The sequence below is a fragment of the Balaenoptera borealis genome, assembly GCF_965194805.1.
Source record: "Balaenoptera borealis genome assembly, chromosome: 11".
Taxonomy (NCBI): domain Eukaryota; kingdom Metazoa; phylum Chordata; class Mammalia; order Artiodactyla; family Balaenopteridae; genus Balaenoptera; species Balaenoptera borealis.
In genome coordinates, this window is record NC_138868.1 from 55,676,051 (window position 1) to 55,693,512 (window position 17,462).

General features: G+C 56.2%; 2 protein-coding genes across 8 annotated transcripts in view; both read left to right on the forward strand.

The window, feature by feature from the left end:
* The window catches only part of CAPN5 (calpain 5), a 57,861-nt gene extending 44,914 nt beyond the window's left edge, over positions 1-12,947 (forward strand). For all 4 annotated transcript variants that reach the window (XM_082343318.1, XM_082343317.1, XM_082343319.1 and 1 more), the window contains exons 5-13: positions 1,950-2,142; positions 2,984-3,177; positions 3,858-3,935; positions 5,382-5,577; positions 6,225-6,347; positions 7,477-7,673; positions 8,587-8,702; positions 9,239-9,375; positions 10,330-12,947. In XM_082343318.1, coding sequence (XP_082199444.1) covers positions 1,950-2,142; positions 2,984-3,177; positions 3,858-3,935; positions 5,382-5,577; positions 6,225-6,347; positions 7,477-7,673; positions 8,587-8,702; positions 9,239-9,375; positions 10,330-10,512 — 1,417 coding nt within the window. In that variant the 3' untranslated portion in view covers positions 10,513-12,947. The remainder of the gene's footprint in view (positions 1-1,949; positions 2,143-2,983; positions 3,178-3,857; positions 3,936-5,381; positions 5,578-6,224; positions 6,348-7,476; positions 7,674-8,586; positions 8,703-9,238; positions 9,376-10,329) is intronic.
* A 2,105-nt stretch (positions 12,948-15,052) lies between these two features.
* The window catches only part of MYO7A (myosin VIIA), a 106,723-nt gene continuing 104,313 nt past the window's right edge, over positions 15,053-17,462 (forward strand). For 2 of the 4 annotated variants that reach the window (XM_082343259.1, XM_082343261.1), the window contains exons 1-2: positions 15,187-15,327; positions 17,212-17,275. In XM_082343259.1, coding sequence (XP_082199385.1) covers positions 17,258-17,275 — 18 coding nt within the window. In that variant the 5' untranslated portion in view covers positions 15,187-15,327; positions 17,212-17,257. Of the gene's footprint in view, positions 15,328-17,211; positions 17,276-17,462 lie in introns of all 4 variants that reach the window. The other 2 variants (XM_082343263.1, XM_082343262.1) reach the window with 2 other exon arrangements.

The following is a 17,462-nucleotide window of genomic DNA, read 5'->3' on the forward strand; positions in this document are numbered from 1 at the left end:
TGGATAACTAATAAGAACCTGCTGTATAAAAAAATAAATAAAATAAAATTGAAAAACAAAGAAGCAAACCCATGAAAACATGTTGGCAGATTCCATTTTTAGTCCTAAGAAAGCAAAACCCGCCTCCTGGTGGTCAGTTGGTCACCATGGTCCTTGGTGCAGGCTCCTCTCTTCCCACTCTGGGAGACCCACTCAGTGACTCAGTGGGCTAGCTCTTTTTTTTTTTTTCTTTTAAGTAAAATTTTTATTATTTTAAAAAATTGTCCAAAATATAATATTTATCATTTCGACTATGTGTAAGTGTACGATGCAGTAGCATCAATTACATTCACAATGCTTTGTACCCATCACCACTGTCTACATCCAGTATAGATGATGATACTTTTCATCATCCCCAACATAAGTTCTGTTACCCACTAAACAAGAACTCCCTCTTTCTCCCTTCTCCCAACCCTGGGAACCTCCTTTCTGCTTTTTGTCTCTATGAATTTTCCTATTCCAGGTAGCTCACATAAGTGAACTGTTTGTCCTTCTGTGTCTGCCTTATTTCAATTAGCATAGTGTTTTCAAGGTCCTTCCATGTTGTAGCATGTATCAAAATTCCATTCCTATTTATGGCTGAATAGTATTCCATTGTTTGTGTGTGCCACATTTTGTTTATCCATTCATCTGTTGATGGACACTCGGGTAAACTGTTTCCACCTGCTTGCTATTATGAATAATGTGGCTATGAACATTGATGTGCAGGTATCTGTTTGAATGTCTCCTTTTAGTTCTTTGGAATATATACCTAGGAGTGAATTGCTGGGTCGTATGGTAGTTCTGTGTTTACAGTTTTGAGAAACCACCAAACTGTTTTACACAGGGGCTGCACCATTTATGCTTGTTTTTTTTTTTTATTATTTACTTTTAAAATTATAAAAAGAATGCATGTCTGTTATAGGAAATCCAGAAAATATAGGAAACCATGCAGAGGATAATAAAACTCTCCTATACTCCTGCATATTCTCCCAGGTTGCTGTTCTCCCCTTCCCTGTTTTGGGCCATCTGGGTTAATGGGGCAGCTCCTCTGTTCAGGACAGCAGGACATTGTCCCCTCAAGGCCCCACCCCCTCTCCATGTCTCCATTTCTTCCCTTTGCTCTCCCTGCACCCTCCCCCACCACTGGCAGCTCTTTTAACATCTTTGATGGCTCTTTTGTTTGTAGGTTACCTTGCAAAACCTGTGCTGGTGTTTTGTGGGCGTATATTTTCAATTTATGGAAATGGTATTTTGTCATATATCCCGTTCAGCTTCTCATGTTCACATTTGGCACTCTGCCTTTAAGACCCCAACCTTTTTCCTAACATTTAAATAAGGAGCCACAGCTGTGTCCTAGCACCTGATCTGTTGCACATAGTAGATGCTTAATCTTTTTGAAATGAATTATTGCATGCATTTTAGACATAATTGGAGTCCGGCTGTATTGCTTTTTCAAATGTAACAAGCAGCCACTAGCATTTTCCCTGCAGTAGGAATTCCTTTACAGTGTTTTCTTCAATGGCCACTTGAGAGGCAACATTAGCTTTTAAAACCAGTTCTCTGTTGTTAGACATTTAGGTGATTGCTAGTTTTACATTGTTATAAATAATGTTACTCGAACGGAATTATGTCAAAAGACATATGAACTTTTAACACTTCTGAAAAGAATTGCTGGATTTCTGGACAGCTTATTTTTGAAGATGGGGCTGTGAAGGCCAAGGGGAATTTGAGTGACAAAATGGTTGTGGTTCAGTGGGACAGACGTTGGCCTGGGAGCCGGAGACCTGGGTTGGCTCTGTTGTGTGGCCTGCTGTGTGACCTTAGCAGTTCTCTTGACCTCTCTGAGTCTCAGAAATCTCCCCTATCAGGTGAAGGATTTAGACTGGCTGGGGAACATGAGCTGGGAGTTCTTTCCACATTGTTTCCAGGCTGGCGGGCTGTTACCAGGCCCTGGATGGAGGCAACACGGCGGATGCGCTGGTGGACTTCACAGGTGGGGTTTCCGAGCCCATCGACTTGACCGAGAGTGACTTTGCCAGTGATGAGGCCAAGAGGAACCAGCTCTTTGAGCGCGTGTTGAAAGTGCACAGCCGGGGAGGCCTCATCAGTGCCTCCATCAAGGTGAGAACACAGAGCCAAGCCCCGGAGGCGGCCCCTCCCCTTCACTGACCCTGATTGGGGTGGGAGGTGACTGGCTTTTCAGGGAGAGCCCCTGCCCAGGTTGGATCATAAATCCAGACCCTCAGCCTCATGGGAGGAGGGGAGCAGTTAGAGGGTGCAGGCCCTCCCCAGTGCTGGACAGCGCAAGCCTCAGGCCCCCTGCCCTAACCTTTACACTATGAAAGGCCTTGCCCACACTGTTCAACTAACATCCCCCTTTTCAGCCCTTTCATAAGGGAGTGATAGGTCCTTCGGCCAAGGTTTAAGGCATCACAGTTGCGAGGCAATGGGAAGGGCGAGGGAGCCCCTACTGCCTGCTGGCTCAGGCCTGGGCTCTTCAAGAGGATCGTCTTATTTCATCGACTGCTCATGTTTTGGGTGGGAAAGTTGGGACTCAGTGAAGCAGAATTTGAACCCAGGTTTGGCTGACCCAGTGGTATGTTGATAAAAGACTGGAAAATTAAAAAGCCCTGGTTTGCTGACTTCTGTGGTGTAAATACTCCCACCATGGTTGATTTCAGGCTAACGTTTTAACAACCAGATTGCAAAACTGAGCCAGTGCTAGTCGATTCCCACACAGCCCTGGGCCGATCCCACTTCAGGTCCCTTCCTTTATCCCCCACTGCTGTTCCCCAGCTTTGTAAAGGGCTGTGAATGCGGAGGTCAGTCCCTAACCTCAGAGGAATGAGGTCTCCCCTTTGTGCGGGGCTGCCATTCCCTCCCTGTCCTGTAGGGGGTGGTGTGGCCTCTGGCTCCAGGTGGAGCCTGACCTGCCCTGCCTCTGAGCAACTGTGTCCCACAGGCAGTGACAGCGGCAGACATGGAGGCCCGGCTGGCGTGTGGCCTGGTGAAGGGCCACGCGTATGCCATCACTGATGTGCGCAAGGTGCGCCTGGGCCGTGGCCTGCTGGCCTTCTTCAAGTCAGAGAAGCTGGACATGATCCGCCTGCGCAACCCCTGGGGCGAGCGGGAGTGGAACGGGCCCTGGAGTGACACGTGAGGCCCGGGGCTTGGGCAAGGACAAGGGGCAGGCACAGGGCAGACCCCAGGTGGGTGGGCCGGGGTACGAGGGCTTGGGCAAGGACAGGGTGGACTTCCTGGAGGAGGTGGCACCAGGGCTGGGCCTTAAAGGATTTGGGGGGAGGATGACATTAGGAGAAGACTTATTTTGGAGCAGGCAGGTTGCGGGGTGGATTCAGCATGGGCAGAGGTCTGGAGGTGGGGATGAGCTGATTCCTATAGGGGATGTAGAGACCAGTCTGGTGCTTGAGTGGGGAGGAAAGCAGGGAGGGAGGCCACCAGGGGTGGGAATGGGGGTGACTGCCCTGTGCTTGGCTAATGGCCCTGGTGAGGCCAGGAGAGGAGCAGGCCTAGGCCCCCAGTGAAGGTGCTCCCTTCACTGTGGGTCAGTCCCCCCTTGGCCCCAGCCTGCAGCTTTGCTCCCAGACCTCCGGTCCCTGGCATGGTGGCAGCCCACGGTTGCCTGCGAGAGTGGGCAGTCAGGACTTCCTGGAGAGGGGCCTGGGCATGGCCCTGGGTGCCCCCGACCACACCCACACTGATGGAGGCCTAGTGCTCAGCTGTCCCTCATGCCTCCTGACCCTTGCCAGAGTGGCCCTGATGGGGTCCCTCCTCTGATACTCCTCTCCCTTCCCTCCCCTGTGCTCACATCCCAGCTCAGAGGAGTGGCAGAAAGTGAGCAAGAGTGAGCGGGAGAAGTTGGGTGTGACTGTGCAGGATGACGGCGAGTTCTGGTGAGTGTGCACTTGCCCTGGGCGGATGCCCAGGGCTGAGAGGGGAGCCTCCTGTGTGCCAGGCAGGAAACGCTGGACAGGCAGGCGGAAGCCAGGGCTCTAAAAATGCCCCACCATCAACTTGCCGTGTGGCCTTGGATAAGTCACTGCATCTTTTTGGGCCTGTTTCCTCCTCTGTAAAGTGATTTGGGCAGAATGGACCCTTTCGTCCCCATAGCCCCCACTGCCCATGTCAGGGGACACTGGGCTGCTCTGGTACCCAGGCTGAGCCCTCGGCAAGTAGGCCAGGGTACCAGCAGGTGGGAAATTGACCAGAGGGCAGAGGGCACGCTGGCAGCCTGATGCTGAGAGCAGGTAGGAAGAGGAGAGGCCCTTTGGAGGAGCTAAGACTCAGGGTGCAGAGGAGCCCTTGGTGGGCAAGGACAGAGACCCAGCCCAGAGGCAAGAGAGCACACTTGGGTTTGGGATGGGAAGAGTGAGTTCAGGGAGGTGAGGAGGTGAGCTTGGAAGATGGCAACAGCCTTGCTTAAAGAGCGTGATAATGATTCCTGCATTCATTCACTCCTGCGTTCATTCATTCGGCATTCATTCATTCTGCATTTAGCCCTGCTTGCCAGGCTCAGTGTCTTTCTTCAGCAGGACACTTGATTTGGAGACTGAGCCACTTCCTGGAGGGATACAGGGTAACCTGTGTGTGGGAGATGTTGTGAGGGCCCCAGGCAGATCCAGAGGCAGATGGCAGTGATCCTGGCACCCCAGTGAGGTCCCCTCCTGCAGGTATCAGGGGAGCTGCTGCAGGAGGCCCCCCAGGCCTTCTGGTCTGGGCTCCTGTGGATGAGATCCACTTTGCCCAGTGTGGCTCAGGGGCCAGTCGAATTAAAACATAGCAGTAGAAAACCCTCATCAGGAAAGGGCTTCCTCCTAAGGCCTTTCTCAGATATGTTCACCCTTGATGCATGTATGTGCATATTCTCTTACATGTGCACCCTTGAAGGTGGGTGGGCACTTCCCTTCCCCCCGCCCAGGCTCCTGGAGGTGTGGCAAAATCCTGGCCACTGCAGCTCGCCTACCAAGGGGTTTCCACCACTAGCTGTGGATGATAATGGATGGAAACTGTAGAGGGCTGTACACATTAGTTATTCATACTATTAATAATTGTAACGGCCAGCCTTTGGCAACTCCTGCCTGCTGGAAGTTGTATTACATGCTTTTATTGTTATTGCTTTGCTTAATTCCTGCACTAACTCTGTGAGATAGGCAGCTGTCGTTAGATTCATTCCCATTTTACAAAGCAAGAGACTGAAGCCAAAAGAGATGTGAAGGGTCCGTGTGATGCCATGTCCACACTTGCTGTGTAGGCCGTGGTGCAGAGCACGTGGGGCGAGTGGGCAGGCTGGTGGGCGGGGAGGGGGGGGACCGGCCGGCTCAGCCCCTTGCCACGCCCAGGATGACCTTTGAGGACGTGTGCCGATACTTCACGGACATCATCAAGTGCCGCCTGATCAACACGTCTTACCTGAGCATACACAAGACGTGGGAGGAGGCCCGGCTGTGCGGCGCCTGGACGCGGCACGAGGACCCGCTGCACAACCGCAGCGGGGGCTGCATCAACCACAAGGACACCTTCTTCCAGAACCCGCAGGTGGGCCTCCTTGGGGATCCCCACCGCCCCGCCCCTTGAGCAACTGTGGGGCCCTCGGCACCGTCCTGCCACGGACTCCTGCATGACCTCGGGTACATCCCTGTACCTCCGTGGGGTTCGGTGCACCGTTTGTACAACGGGGTTGGATGGGCATGTCTGGGAGGTCCTGTCACCCCCAACCTCACAATATGACCTGCAGGCTCTGAGGACTAATGAGTGCCCTGATAAGAGTTACAGGGACATTTTATTTAGAGGCTGAGCTGGGGGCTCAAACCCCTTGTTTCCACACATAGTGCTGTTCCTTCTGGGGGAACTTGGCCAGGCTGGCTCCCCACGGGGACTCCTCCCCTGCGGCCTCCTCGGTCATGACCCCGGCACCCGCCTAGTCCTCACGCCCGGTGTGCCTTCACTGAGCACCAGCTGCATGCAGGCTCGGAGCTGAGCATCCAGCGTTTCCCCGAGTCCTCCCACCCCGCATGCAGGGTGGACATTGCCAGCCCATCTCACAGATGAGGGATGAGGCTCAGAGAGGTGATGTGACTTGCCCAAGTTCACACAGCTGAGTTCTGGGCCGAGCTTCGGGAGCCACCGAGCCCATTTTCAGTGTGGTCTCACCGTGTGTCCCTCTTCCTCTGCTGCACCCGCAGTACATCTTTGATGTCAAAAAGCCAGAAGATGAAGTGCTGATCTGCATCCAACAACGGCCAAAACAGTCCACCCGCCGGGATGGCAAGGGTGAAAATCTGGCCATTGGCTTCGACATCTACAAGGTGAGGCCAGCTGGGACCCCTGCTCTGGGTAAGGAGAGTTTGGGCTGCCTGGGCCTGGGGGAGAACACTCTAGAACACTTTGGTCTCCGACATCACCCCGGTCACCCTGGCCACATTGGCTGATGCCATGGTTGTGCTGTGACACAGGTCCTGTTTGGATCCCCACAGAGGCCCAGCCTGCCTTGGATTGGCCCCGCTGGAGCTCTCAGCCTCATTTCTTCTTGCCCAGACCCACAGGCTGTTTGGACGGGGAAGGGGACGATTGCTGGTGGTCGGGCCTGGGCTCTGGGGGGCCGCCCACGGCTTCCTCCCTCAGGGCTCTGGCCCCCCTGAGTTGGAGGCCTTGCTGGGCACTGGGAAGAGGCAGCCTGGGCAGAGCCAGGAGGGCTTCCCACTGGCCTGGGCCCCAAGGCCTTCTGCATGTTGTGACGCCCCGTGTGTGATGACACGCAGCGTAGCGGGGCAGCGTGGGCCTGTCAGACACCAAGAACCTAATGAAACCACGTGCGTGTGCTATGCCCACGGCCTGAGTCGAGGCCCTGACATTTGATGTGCTGGGTCGTATTATAACCGTTTGTTCACATCAGCATGTTGGAACATTCACTGCGTGCTGACGTTGTGACTTTGATGTGACAGGACCTTCGCTGATGTGACTATAGCTTATCATGGCACTTATTCCAGGAATTGTCCATCATGTCCCGGCAGCTGGTGATGTCATTTCATGGACACATGCTGTGTCCTGGGCAGATAGTGATACTTGATTCTGTTGTGATGTCAGAAACCCCACAGACATTGTCACCAGGGGGATTCCCATTGCCACCCCTCTCAATAGCTTTATGAGATATAATTCACATACCATATGACTCGCTCACTTCAAGTGTATTCGTAGAGTTGTGCAGCCATCGCCACAGTCAATTTTAGGACACTGCCATCACCCCAAAAAGAAACCCCGCACCCTTTAGCCGCCACCACCCAGTTGCATCCACCTCCCGCCCCGCCAGCCCTAGGCAGACAGATGCTCATGTACTTCTGACTCTGTAGATATGCCTCTTCTGGCAACGAGGGGGAGACGTGGGGTGCGGGGTGGGGTGAGGGGCTCTGTGTGACCCGGTGTCTCCGCCCCCGTCAGGTGGAGGAGAACCGCCAGTACCGCATGCACAGCCTGCAGCACAGGACCGCCAGCTCCATCTACATCAACTCACGTAGCGTCTTCCTGCGCACGGAGCAGCCCGAGGGCCGCTACGTCATCATCCCCACCACCTTCGAGCCAGGCCACACTGGCGAGTTCCTGCTCCGAGTCTTCACTGACGTGCCCTCCAACTGCCGGTGCGTGGGGACTGGCTGGGGGCCTGGGTTGGCAGGGCCCAGGTCCACACCAGGCTGGCCCGCAGTCTTCAGCCCAGAGATCGTCAGTGTCGTCCTAAGCCGTGGAGCCTGGGCCTCCAGCCTGCCTGGCCTGACACTAGCATCCATCCCCTTTCTTTCCCTTCCCCTCCTCCCCTGTCCCAGCCTCTCTTGGCCACACGAAGGAGCAGCTGCTCACGTGTGCAGAGCGCTTCACAGTTTACAAAGAAGCTTTCACTCATCTCGTTTGCTCTTCCTGAACCCTGGGGTGGGAGGCCTGACCCCTCCATTTTACAGATCAGAACTGGGGATCGACGTTGGTTGGGGGTGGTTTCTAAGTCCATGCCACCAGTGGCAGAGTCCGGCTGGGTGGACCCTGAAACCATCCCCATCCCTGCTGCAGTGCAGACCTGTGCGTCCCACACTGCCCTCCCGCCTTGCTAGGCAGCCCAGAGCCGGGGCTCCCTGCCCACGTCCCAGACTGGGGAGGCAGCTTGTGGAATTAGCGGACCTCGGTCCCGCCAGTCTGTGCTGTGTTGGGCAAGCCCCTTCCCCCGGTGATCCTGATGCTTCCTAATCCGTAAAATGGGCAGAGTGCCAGTCACTTATCTCCCAGGGCTTTGTGAGGATTAGAGATAATACCTGTAACATCCCAGCAGAGTGCTTGGCACACAGTAATGCTCAGTACATTGCTTTTCCCTTGGGGGAGGAGGGGGCACCCTTGGGTAGGGATGGAGCAGCAGGAAGCTTATGGGGGTTTGTTTGCCCGAGACAAGCATTGTCTGGATTAAGCACTGCTCTTGACCCCCGCCCCACTCTTCTGGAATCCCCTGACCTTCCGTCTTCCCGGACCCTCTCCATCACCTCCCGCCTCTTCTCCTCTGCCCTGCATCAGGGAGCTACGCCTGGATGAGCCTCCCCGCTCCTGCTGGAGCTCCCTGTGCGGCTACCCCCAGCAGGTGACCCAGGTGCATGTCCTGGGGGCCACTGGTCTCAAGGACTCCCCAACAGGTGAGCTTGCCTGGAGAAAACCCCCAGCCCTCCTCCCCTCCCAAGCCACAGACACAGCCTCCAGAGCTCTCCTGCTCTCACTCATTGAGCAAACCCATCCTGACATCCACTTTGGGCCCAGCCCTGGGATGAAGCTGGGTGTATAGAGAAGAACACGCTCTGCCTCCTGCCCTTGGGCAGCTTCCAGTGTGGCAGGGCAGTCAGACACAGGGACAGGCAGCTAGGAGGGAGGGCTCAGGGAAGGCTTCCTGGAGGTGGGGGCCTTTCTCCAGGCTGAGGAGGTATTAAGGTATGAAGCCTGGTGAAGGGAAGTAGGGGAGAAAGGTGCTCCGGGCAGGGAGAACAGCTTGGGTAAAGGTCTGGAGACCAGAGATTACCAGCATGCCCCCTCCTGTCTCTGGAAGTTAGGGAGCTGGCCAGGCTCTGGTCTCCCTTCTCCTGAATACACGAGCCCAGGCTTCTGCTTCCAGACATCTGTCTCATCCGGGGCCTGTCCCAGCCCCACCCTCACCCCGTTGCCCACTCCCTCTTTCTAGGGGCTAACTCTTACGTGATCATCAAGAGTGAGGGGGACAAAGTCCGCTCGGCCGTGCAGAAAGGCACCTCGACGCCTGAGTATGATGTGAAAGGCATCTTCTACCGCAAGAAGCCAAGCCAGCCCATCACTGTGCAGGTGAGCCCGCCTGTCTGGGGTCCCTCCTGGGCCCCCCGCCTCATGCTTCCGCACTCAGAGTGGCTGGGCCCAGCATGGCAGGGCCTTTGACAGGGACCCAGGAACACTGGGTTCTGGTTCCCACTCTGTCTCCGACATGGTGTGGCCTAGGGAATTTTCTTGCCTGCCCCTCCTGGTACCCCAGAGTCCCCTCTGTGGGGTTGATGAGTTGGATTAGCTGTAGGGATTGTGGAACACAGCAGGGTCAGAATCCCGGCCAGGGACAGGGGTCATCTCTGCCAACCTTGCCCCAAAGCCTTGGGAGTTGTTCCTTTAATTCCCCTGGTGGCAGATGGTGGGGGTGACTATTGTCTGAGAGCAGGGGATCAGAAAGCCAGGGTCCTGGGCACGGGCTTCCTTCCCCTCTCAGGCCAAGGGGACCACAGTTCTGAGCTCATTGGCAGGAAGCCCTGTGTCCCTGGAGTCCAGGCCAGCATCTCTCCCAGTGAGAAACCATCTGTAAACAAACGCTCGGGTATCCTGGGGGAGCTACTGTAGGGTTTCCAAGTTTTTTAACACTGAGTCCTACCGGATCAAATCACAGACCCATAGATGTTTGGGCTGGAAGGACCCTTAGGAGCCGTTGATCCAAACCTCATGTTGAAGATGGGGAAACCAGAGCAGGGGGTGTATCCCTTGTCCAAGGTCACCCAAGGTCAACATCAGAGCTAATAATGACAGATTTAACTGTATACATGGAGGGGAGCTTTGACATATGGGAGGAAGCCTGAGGCTCTGGCAGGGGCATGGCCTTGCCCAAGGTCCATGGTGAGGCAGATGCAGGGCTCCTTTTCCTCAGCCCAGCCTGCATCACAGGAAGGGGAGTCAGGGCTCTGCCGCCGCTGTCAGCAGCCCTCACAGACCCATAGTCCTTGTCTTGGAGATGGCCCCCAACCATCCTCTGTCTCCTTCCAGATCTGGAACTACCGAGTCCTGAAGGATGAGTTCCTGGGCCAGGTGTACCTGAAGGCCAGCTCGGACGACCTCCAGGCCCTGCACACCCTCCACCTCCGAGACCGCAACAGCCGGCAGCCCAGCGACCTGCCGGGCACCGTTGCTGTGCGCATCCTCAGCAGTGCCTCCCTCACGGCCATCTGATACCTGCCCGTCTGCCTGCACCCACAGTTCTCACCACCATCTGCATGTCCCCAACCAGGCCAGGGACCAGCCTGGGAGCCGGGACACTGGCGTCCTTTTCCCAGCTTTTCCACTGACTTGCTGTGTGACCTTGGGAGGTCTCTGCCCCTCTCAAGGACACTTGCCTCAGTGTCCCGAGGACCCCAAAGCATTCCCTTCTCATAGAGGAGTCTTCTTGCCTGAGATTTAAAATAACCCTCCCTACCCCAACTGCCACCATGGCTAAGGGACTCCATCCGTTGAAAACCTTTTCCCAAGGCCCTGCTGTCTGCCAGCAGAGTGCCAAGAAGATGTCACTTGTTTACACACAAACTGCCACATCCCCAAGGCCCACTCTTGCCCCTTGTGTCCCAGGCCTGCCCCAGTGTCCAAGACTTGCTTTCTTTGTCACCTACATCTGGTTTTCTAGCCACCTTGAAAGGACTCTTGGCTCTGGGGTTCCTGCCCAGGCTAGAATTTGGGAAATGTCCAGGTGACATCTGTCCATTCTCGAATCCCACCCACTCACCCGCCCATCATGTATTTATTCAAAGGAGATTTGCCAAATGAATAAACGATGCCCATGAGACTCCATGTGGAGCCGGGCCTCTCCTCGCAGCTCTGCGAGGTCCGGCGTCCGTCCTGGGCCTCGCCTCTGCTCTCAGGTCCTCTCAGATACAGACGCCCAGAGGAGCTGCAGCCACCTTCTCCTTCTAGGTTCTGATTGCATTCCCAGCCTCTGGTTTAGGGTCCCCGGAGAGGTGGTGGAGAGGAAGGGCGTCCTGCCTCCACTGCCCTGACGCGGGAAGGAGTGTGTCTGATGTAGTGGGCCAGGCGGGGAGAGACCTGAGGGGAGGCACATGCCCCCAGGACCCCCTCTGCTGCAAGACCTGGGCTTTTCCCGGGAGCAGGGACTCTGGAGTGGTGGTCTCAGGTCCGCTGGCATCAGTTTGCACATTGGGCTTGACAGGAGATGGTAAATCCATTGTCTGACCAGAGGCCCTTCCACCAACATTCCCCCCAAAACGTAGCTGAGGAGCCATAACCCTCTTGCTGCCCGGACCAAAACGCTCCTTTTAGTCCTCAACGTTTTATATTCTTTCCGTTTTAACTCTCAATTTTAACCAGGGGTTTTTAAAGGAAAACTGAAAGCCAGAACCCTTTTTTCTTCTTAAACTCCAGTTCCTGTGATCCTCTGATTTTATTTTGATTTGCTTGGGGAGGGACATGGCGAGGTCATACCTTCTCAGAGGAGGTCTGGAGGTGGATGAAGAAGATGGGGGTTTGTACTTGGATGTTTTACAAGCCAGCACCTGCTGTGTTCTTGGAGAGTGTTGGCGCTGTGACCAGCTTTGGATCTCTCCTGTGCCCTTCTCAGGCTCCAGACCAGGTGAAGTCAATGAAAAAGTCCAGTTGGTTCAAGATCAGGAATTCCTGTGGCCTTGCTGGGAATTCCTTTGGGGAACCTGACTTTTCAGCTCCAGATCTGGCTCTTGGGTGCAGTGTCCTGGCTGGATATGCTGGATTCTTGACTTTGCTGGATTCTTGACCCCTCGCTCTGGCTGGCTCTGCTCCTGTGTCCTGGCCCTGGGTCGCGGGAGGGGCCAGGAACTGAATGACAAGGAAGACAAAAGGATTCCTTCTCAAAAAGCTGGGACTTCTCCTCAAGAACCCGAACCTAGGGTGAGGACTTTGTGTGTGACCAGGAGCAAGTTGCTTAAACCTCCTGTGCCTCGATTTCCCCCTCTGCAAAGTGGGGCCAGTGATTATCGTTTGTCAGCACTCTTACTAACAAGTGCTGTATAAGGGCAAAACAATACCCTTTCTCTATGTATCTTTGTATGCGTACACACTATACACAGTCATGTAATCACCACTTCTCAGTGTCTGTTTGAAAGGAAGACTCCTGAGTTGGGTGGAGCGTCGAGGGCCGGATAAGCCAGCCTGGGGCCTCTGGGGCCGACACACGGGTCTTTGCTCAGCCATGTCCACCTGGGCTACGGGGGCAAACCAGGACCAGCTGGCAGACCTGTGTGGGCTTCAGCCTGGGGGCCGGGCATTGTGTCCCTCGACTCCCTTCTCAGACAGAAGTGGTTCGGCAGCCCTGCCCCTCTTGGTGGGCCAGGCTGGCTCCTGGCCGTGTGGGGATCCTGGTCCCCAGGAGGCCCTGGGGACTGGGCAGGTGAGGATGGAGCTCTTTCAGGCTGGGTCCGGAGGGTGAGTGGGGAGAGCAGCTGCTCTGTTTGCCTGGTGCGCCCTGCAGCCCACGGGGGCCTCAAGTCCCCATGTGCAGATGGGTAGGGCCCCTGCCCCACAGCACCCCGAGCTGGGCTGCGTTCCCCGCAGGGCCGAGTGCAGGGTCAGGGGAGTGGAGACCTGTTCTGTTCTCAGAATAAATGTTACCACAATTCCAGAAAGGCCTTCCTGTGTCTGTCTGTCCCTCTGGGGATAAGGGACAATGAAGGGAATGTTTCCCAGGCCTGGGTGACTGTCCTCTGGTTAGAGAGCCACATGAGGGAGTTACAGCTGAGGCTGGACCCTGATGCCTGCCTGGTGGGACTGTGCTGGCATCATTGGGGTCATTCAGCTGTCCCTTCACCTGGCCTTTTCCCAAGTCCCGTCCTAGGCACTGGGGGCGGGGGAAGCAGCCACAGTGCCTGCTCCGGGGCAATGTACAAACTGGTGGGGAAGACATGCAGAGAACCAGTGGCGAGGCAGCGTGGGAGCTACTGGGTGTTCCCTGAGCCTGCTGGGGGCAGGAAGGCCTCTCCCCGAGCCAGTTGTGGAATAGAGGGGGGACAGCCGCATGAAGGGCAGCCAAAAAGGAGATGGGCTTATGGGGGTACAGGTGGATGTAGGGGATCAGAGTGGAGGCTGTTGAGGGGAAGATGATGGCAGCTCGAGCCAGAAAGCCGGGGGTGGCGGGGAGGAGAAACCAGAGAGATTTCAGAGGTAGAGTGGACAGAACTTGATGGCTGGGTTGGGAGTGGGGAGTAAGGGAAAAATAAATGAACTAAGACCAAGATTTCCTCATAAGACTGGGAGACAAGGATGTGCTGAATGATGTGCCCACCTTAGCGTAGTGCCTGGCCGCTGGTGGGTGCTGAGTAGCTGTAGCTGGGCAGCATCTGGCGGGGACCACATACCCCCACGCCACTCCGCGCCCATCCCTCACAGCTCAGACCTGCGTTCTGCCTGGGGCACCATTTCCTCTTCGGGCCTCAGCTTTCCCATCTGTGTGAGGCTGACACCACTCGCCCACCCAGTCTGGCCGGCTCAGCAAGAGATGATTAGAGGGATGGTAGGTACCAAGTGCGGACGGCAGGTGGGAGTCCAGCAGTGGGGACAGTGTTCAGGAGCAACTCCGGTCATGGGCACCCGGCCAAGCACACTCCAGCATCCAGGGGTCTTCAGGGGTCAGGATCGTCGGGTCAGAGGGAGCCCCAGCCTTGGCAGAGCCTGGGTCCCAGCGCTGTCGCTTCCCACCCGCTGCTCCAGGCAGAGGCTGCATGCTCAGCCTTGCTCTCCAGGGGGCGCCATCGGTCAGCCGTGCCCAGGCGGTGGCGCAGTTGGGCCATTGGTCCCTCCCTGGGTCCCCCACCCCATCCTTTGGGTGGCAGCCAGGTGGCCCCTTCGCTGCAGGCACAACCCAGTTACAGAGAATCCAAAAGAGTACTTCCCTCCGCCCTGGCCAGACCTGTCCTGGAGAGGCCTGCCTGGCTGGGGCGGCTGCCAGGGTCGCTGCAGGCGAAGGGCCATGACGTGCAAGGGCCAGGTCTCAACAGGGAGTCCTCGGTGGCACTGTCTTCGCTGACGCTAACAACGAACATTTTGTTCACTCTCTTCCTCGTTTACCCTCCTCCCCTACTGTAAAATCGCATTTTCCACCTCAGTTTGCACGAGTCCCTGGTACATGCAGCATTGCTCCCAGTCAGCTGCTTCGAGAAGGTTTCCTGGATGATTAGAGACGGCAGGCATCCCGCGGCCCAGCCCCCAGAACAAGCTGTGGGGCAGTGGTGAAGTGATGAACTTCAGGGGGACGCATCTGTGGCGAGCCCTCGGGAAGTGGCCTGGGGCAAGGGCGGGGTCTGTGTGTGTGTGTGGCGCAAGGGGGGCAGAAAGGGCCAGGAGGCAGGGCTTGCTACCTCCTGCCCTGCCTCGCCTGGTCCTTTGCTCTGAGTCTCAAACAGCCATTTTGCGGAGAAGGAAACAGTCTTGGCAGACAGCAGGCAGGGGCCAAGACTCAGCAAATCAGTGACCAAGTCGGGATCAGAACAAGGTTTCCTGCCCAGGTGCTGAGAGCAGGTGGTGGGCATTACTGCAAATGACAGGAGGCAGCTGAGGCTGGGATGAGTGGCTCTGGGCCTGCTCGCACGCTGGTGCTGGTCGGCAGCACAGCCGAGAAAGACCCCAGTGCCCCGGCCTCCCCGCTGGGCGGCCAGGGCTCCGCCAGGGCCCTGGGCAGCACAGCCCGCCTCCCATGCTGATGTCACGACACCCAGACCTCGAAGGGCCCTCCGACTCCGCCTCCCGGGGGAAGGCTCTGGAGTGGGGAGGAGAGGGCAGCAGTGCCGGCCGGAGAGCTGCCCTGGGCAGGAAGGAAAGGGAGAGACTGAGAGAGAGACTCACACGGTGAAAGACTGCAAGACCCAGAGCGACCCCCAGAGCAAGTCACGGAGCAAGACAGAGGAAGAGGGGGCGTGTGTCTGCAGATTTTCCCACACCTGCCACCCCAGCTTCCCGAGCCCTCTGTGCAGGTGGCGGCTGCAGCCAGGCCGGTGGGCAGCAGGGACCCAGGTAAGGATGGGCTGCCCTCTGTCCTGAGCACTGGGAGAAGGGTTTGCTGGACGTCGGGGGAGTCATGGGCTCGGGCCACCCTGGAGCCACTGTCCCCACAGCCAGTTGCTCCTGGTCTGGGCCCCCTGCCATCTCTGACCAGAGCTGGGACAGGGGGGCAGACATGCTGGGGGTGGCAGGCACAGAGTCCTCTGTCCCTGACTCTTTGTCTCCTTAGGCCTCTCTCAGCCACTATCTCTTTCTTTCTCTCTCTCCTTGGAAAAGTCGCTTCCTTCCTCTGTGCCTCAAATTTCCCATCTGTGAAATGGGAGATGAAGCCCCATCAGCCATGGTTGTTGGGAGGACAAGGTAAAACTGAGCATGGGTATAGAAATGTAAATACAGTTCTGTGTTCTCTGTTGTCAATTTAAAAAGCAATTAACTTGAACAGGGATTAGTTTTTGTTTTTAGGAAAAAAAAAATGTCTATTTTGTAGCTTTTTCCTCACACGTGGCCCTTAAATTCTATGCCCTTTCCACCCCTTTCCACCCCCCAAAGCCCTGAAGGCCCTGGTTCTGCCCCTGGCTCTCGGGGCTCACACTGGTGCAGGATGCCAGCACCACAGCTGGGCATCCTCTTCACAGACGTAGCTCCCCACGGCAGCTGCTTGCTGGCCTTTGTTGAATTCCCTTCTCAGCCAGGCACCCAGGCCAGGTGCAGGTCTCCAGAAGGACGGTGTACCTGCTGTATCCCGGAGCCCCAGGGCAGGGGTCAGGGCTCAGGTGTCAGGTAGTGTCATGGGCAGAGGATCAAATGCCCCAGCGCCTCTGAATGGACCTTATGAAAAATTGATGCTCATCCTGGGAGGCAGGTAGGGGGCCAGAGGGGCCTCATGCTGGGGCCGATGGGCTGGGGCTGCTTTTGATCACCACGCTCAGTCCCACGAGTCCTTCCTGAGCTGTCCCTGGGCCTGGCCCTGTGCTGTGTGAGGTGATGGCTGAGCCCCACACCCTACCCTGTATCAACTCCTTTACTTTGGAAGCAGAGGTGGGGACAGACCCTGACCAGACAACAAACGCATATAGTCAGGGCTGGATAGAGGGAAATATCGGGGCTCTTGGCAGCCTGGGGACAGTCAGGGAAGGCTTCCTGGAGGAGGTACCATCTAAACTGAGCCATGAAGCATAGGTGGGAATTTATTAGTCAGAATTCCAGGCAGAGGGTCCAGTGCATACAAAGTCTAAGAAGTATAAAAAGGGCCAGCATATTTCAGGAAGAGTGAGTGCTGAGAATGGCCCAAGGGCAGGGGTGGAGAAGGAAGAAAGCAGAGAGAGGCAAGACTGAGACGCATAGTGCTGGGCCTTAAACACAAGATGGGGGAGGGATTAGAGCCCCCATCCTGAAGGCCGGGGGTGCTCTGGAAGGGTTTTAGGCACGGCGTGTCATGAGCAGGTCATGTTCAGCCTGACCCTCCTCTTGGGCCAGGCTGTCCCTGTCACCTGTACTCCTGGGGCAGCTCTGAGCTGGGTGGCCAGAGACCAAGTCCTAGTCCTGAATTTGTCCTGCCCTGCTGTGTGACCTTTGGCAAGTCTTGGTCCCTCTCTGGGCCCCTTTGCCCATATGTCCAGGGGAGGGGGCTAGACTTTCTACTTCTTAGGAGCCCTTTGGGAATCTCTGAATAACAGTAGTAAAAAAGGAGCTCAGCTGCTCTGGGCAGTGGAACTGGTGATGGTGGCAGAGGCTCAGGTCACACAGGCTGGGCTGTGACCAGAGGGAGAGAAGCCAGGGAGGGTTCCTCAGGGAGGAGGGGCTGGGGCTTTGGGAAGAGCCCAGGTGACCCCAGCCAGGCTCAATGCTTCCAGGGCTGGCTGGCTCAGAGGCTTGACATGGTCTCTCTCCCTGCAGAACTGTGTCTGGCCAGGCGGGCAGTAGGAGCATTTGACCAAGGACAATGGTGATTCTTCAGCAGGTGAGGGCTCCTTCATCTTTCTATCAGGAATAACCCTGTTGGGTGGCTCATCCTTCCCTATCCCATATTCTCTTATCCATGTTCTTAGCTGTAGAATCCCCTCCCTAATCCTTTCTTCTAGAAAACTTCTATCTATGCTTCAAAACCCAGGTGTGAAACTTTCCCTGACTCTCTCAGGGCCCATTCT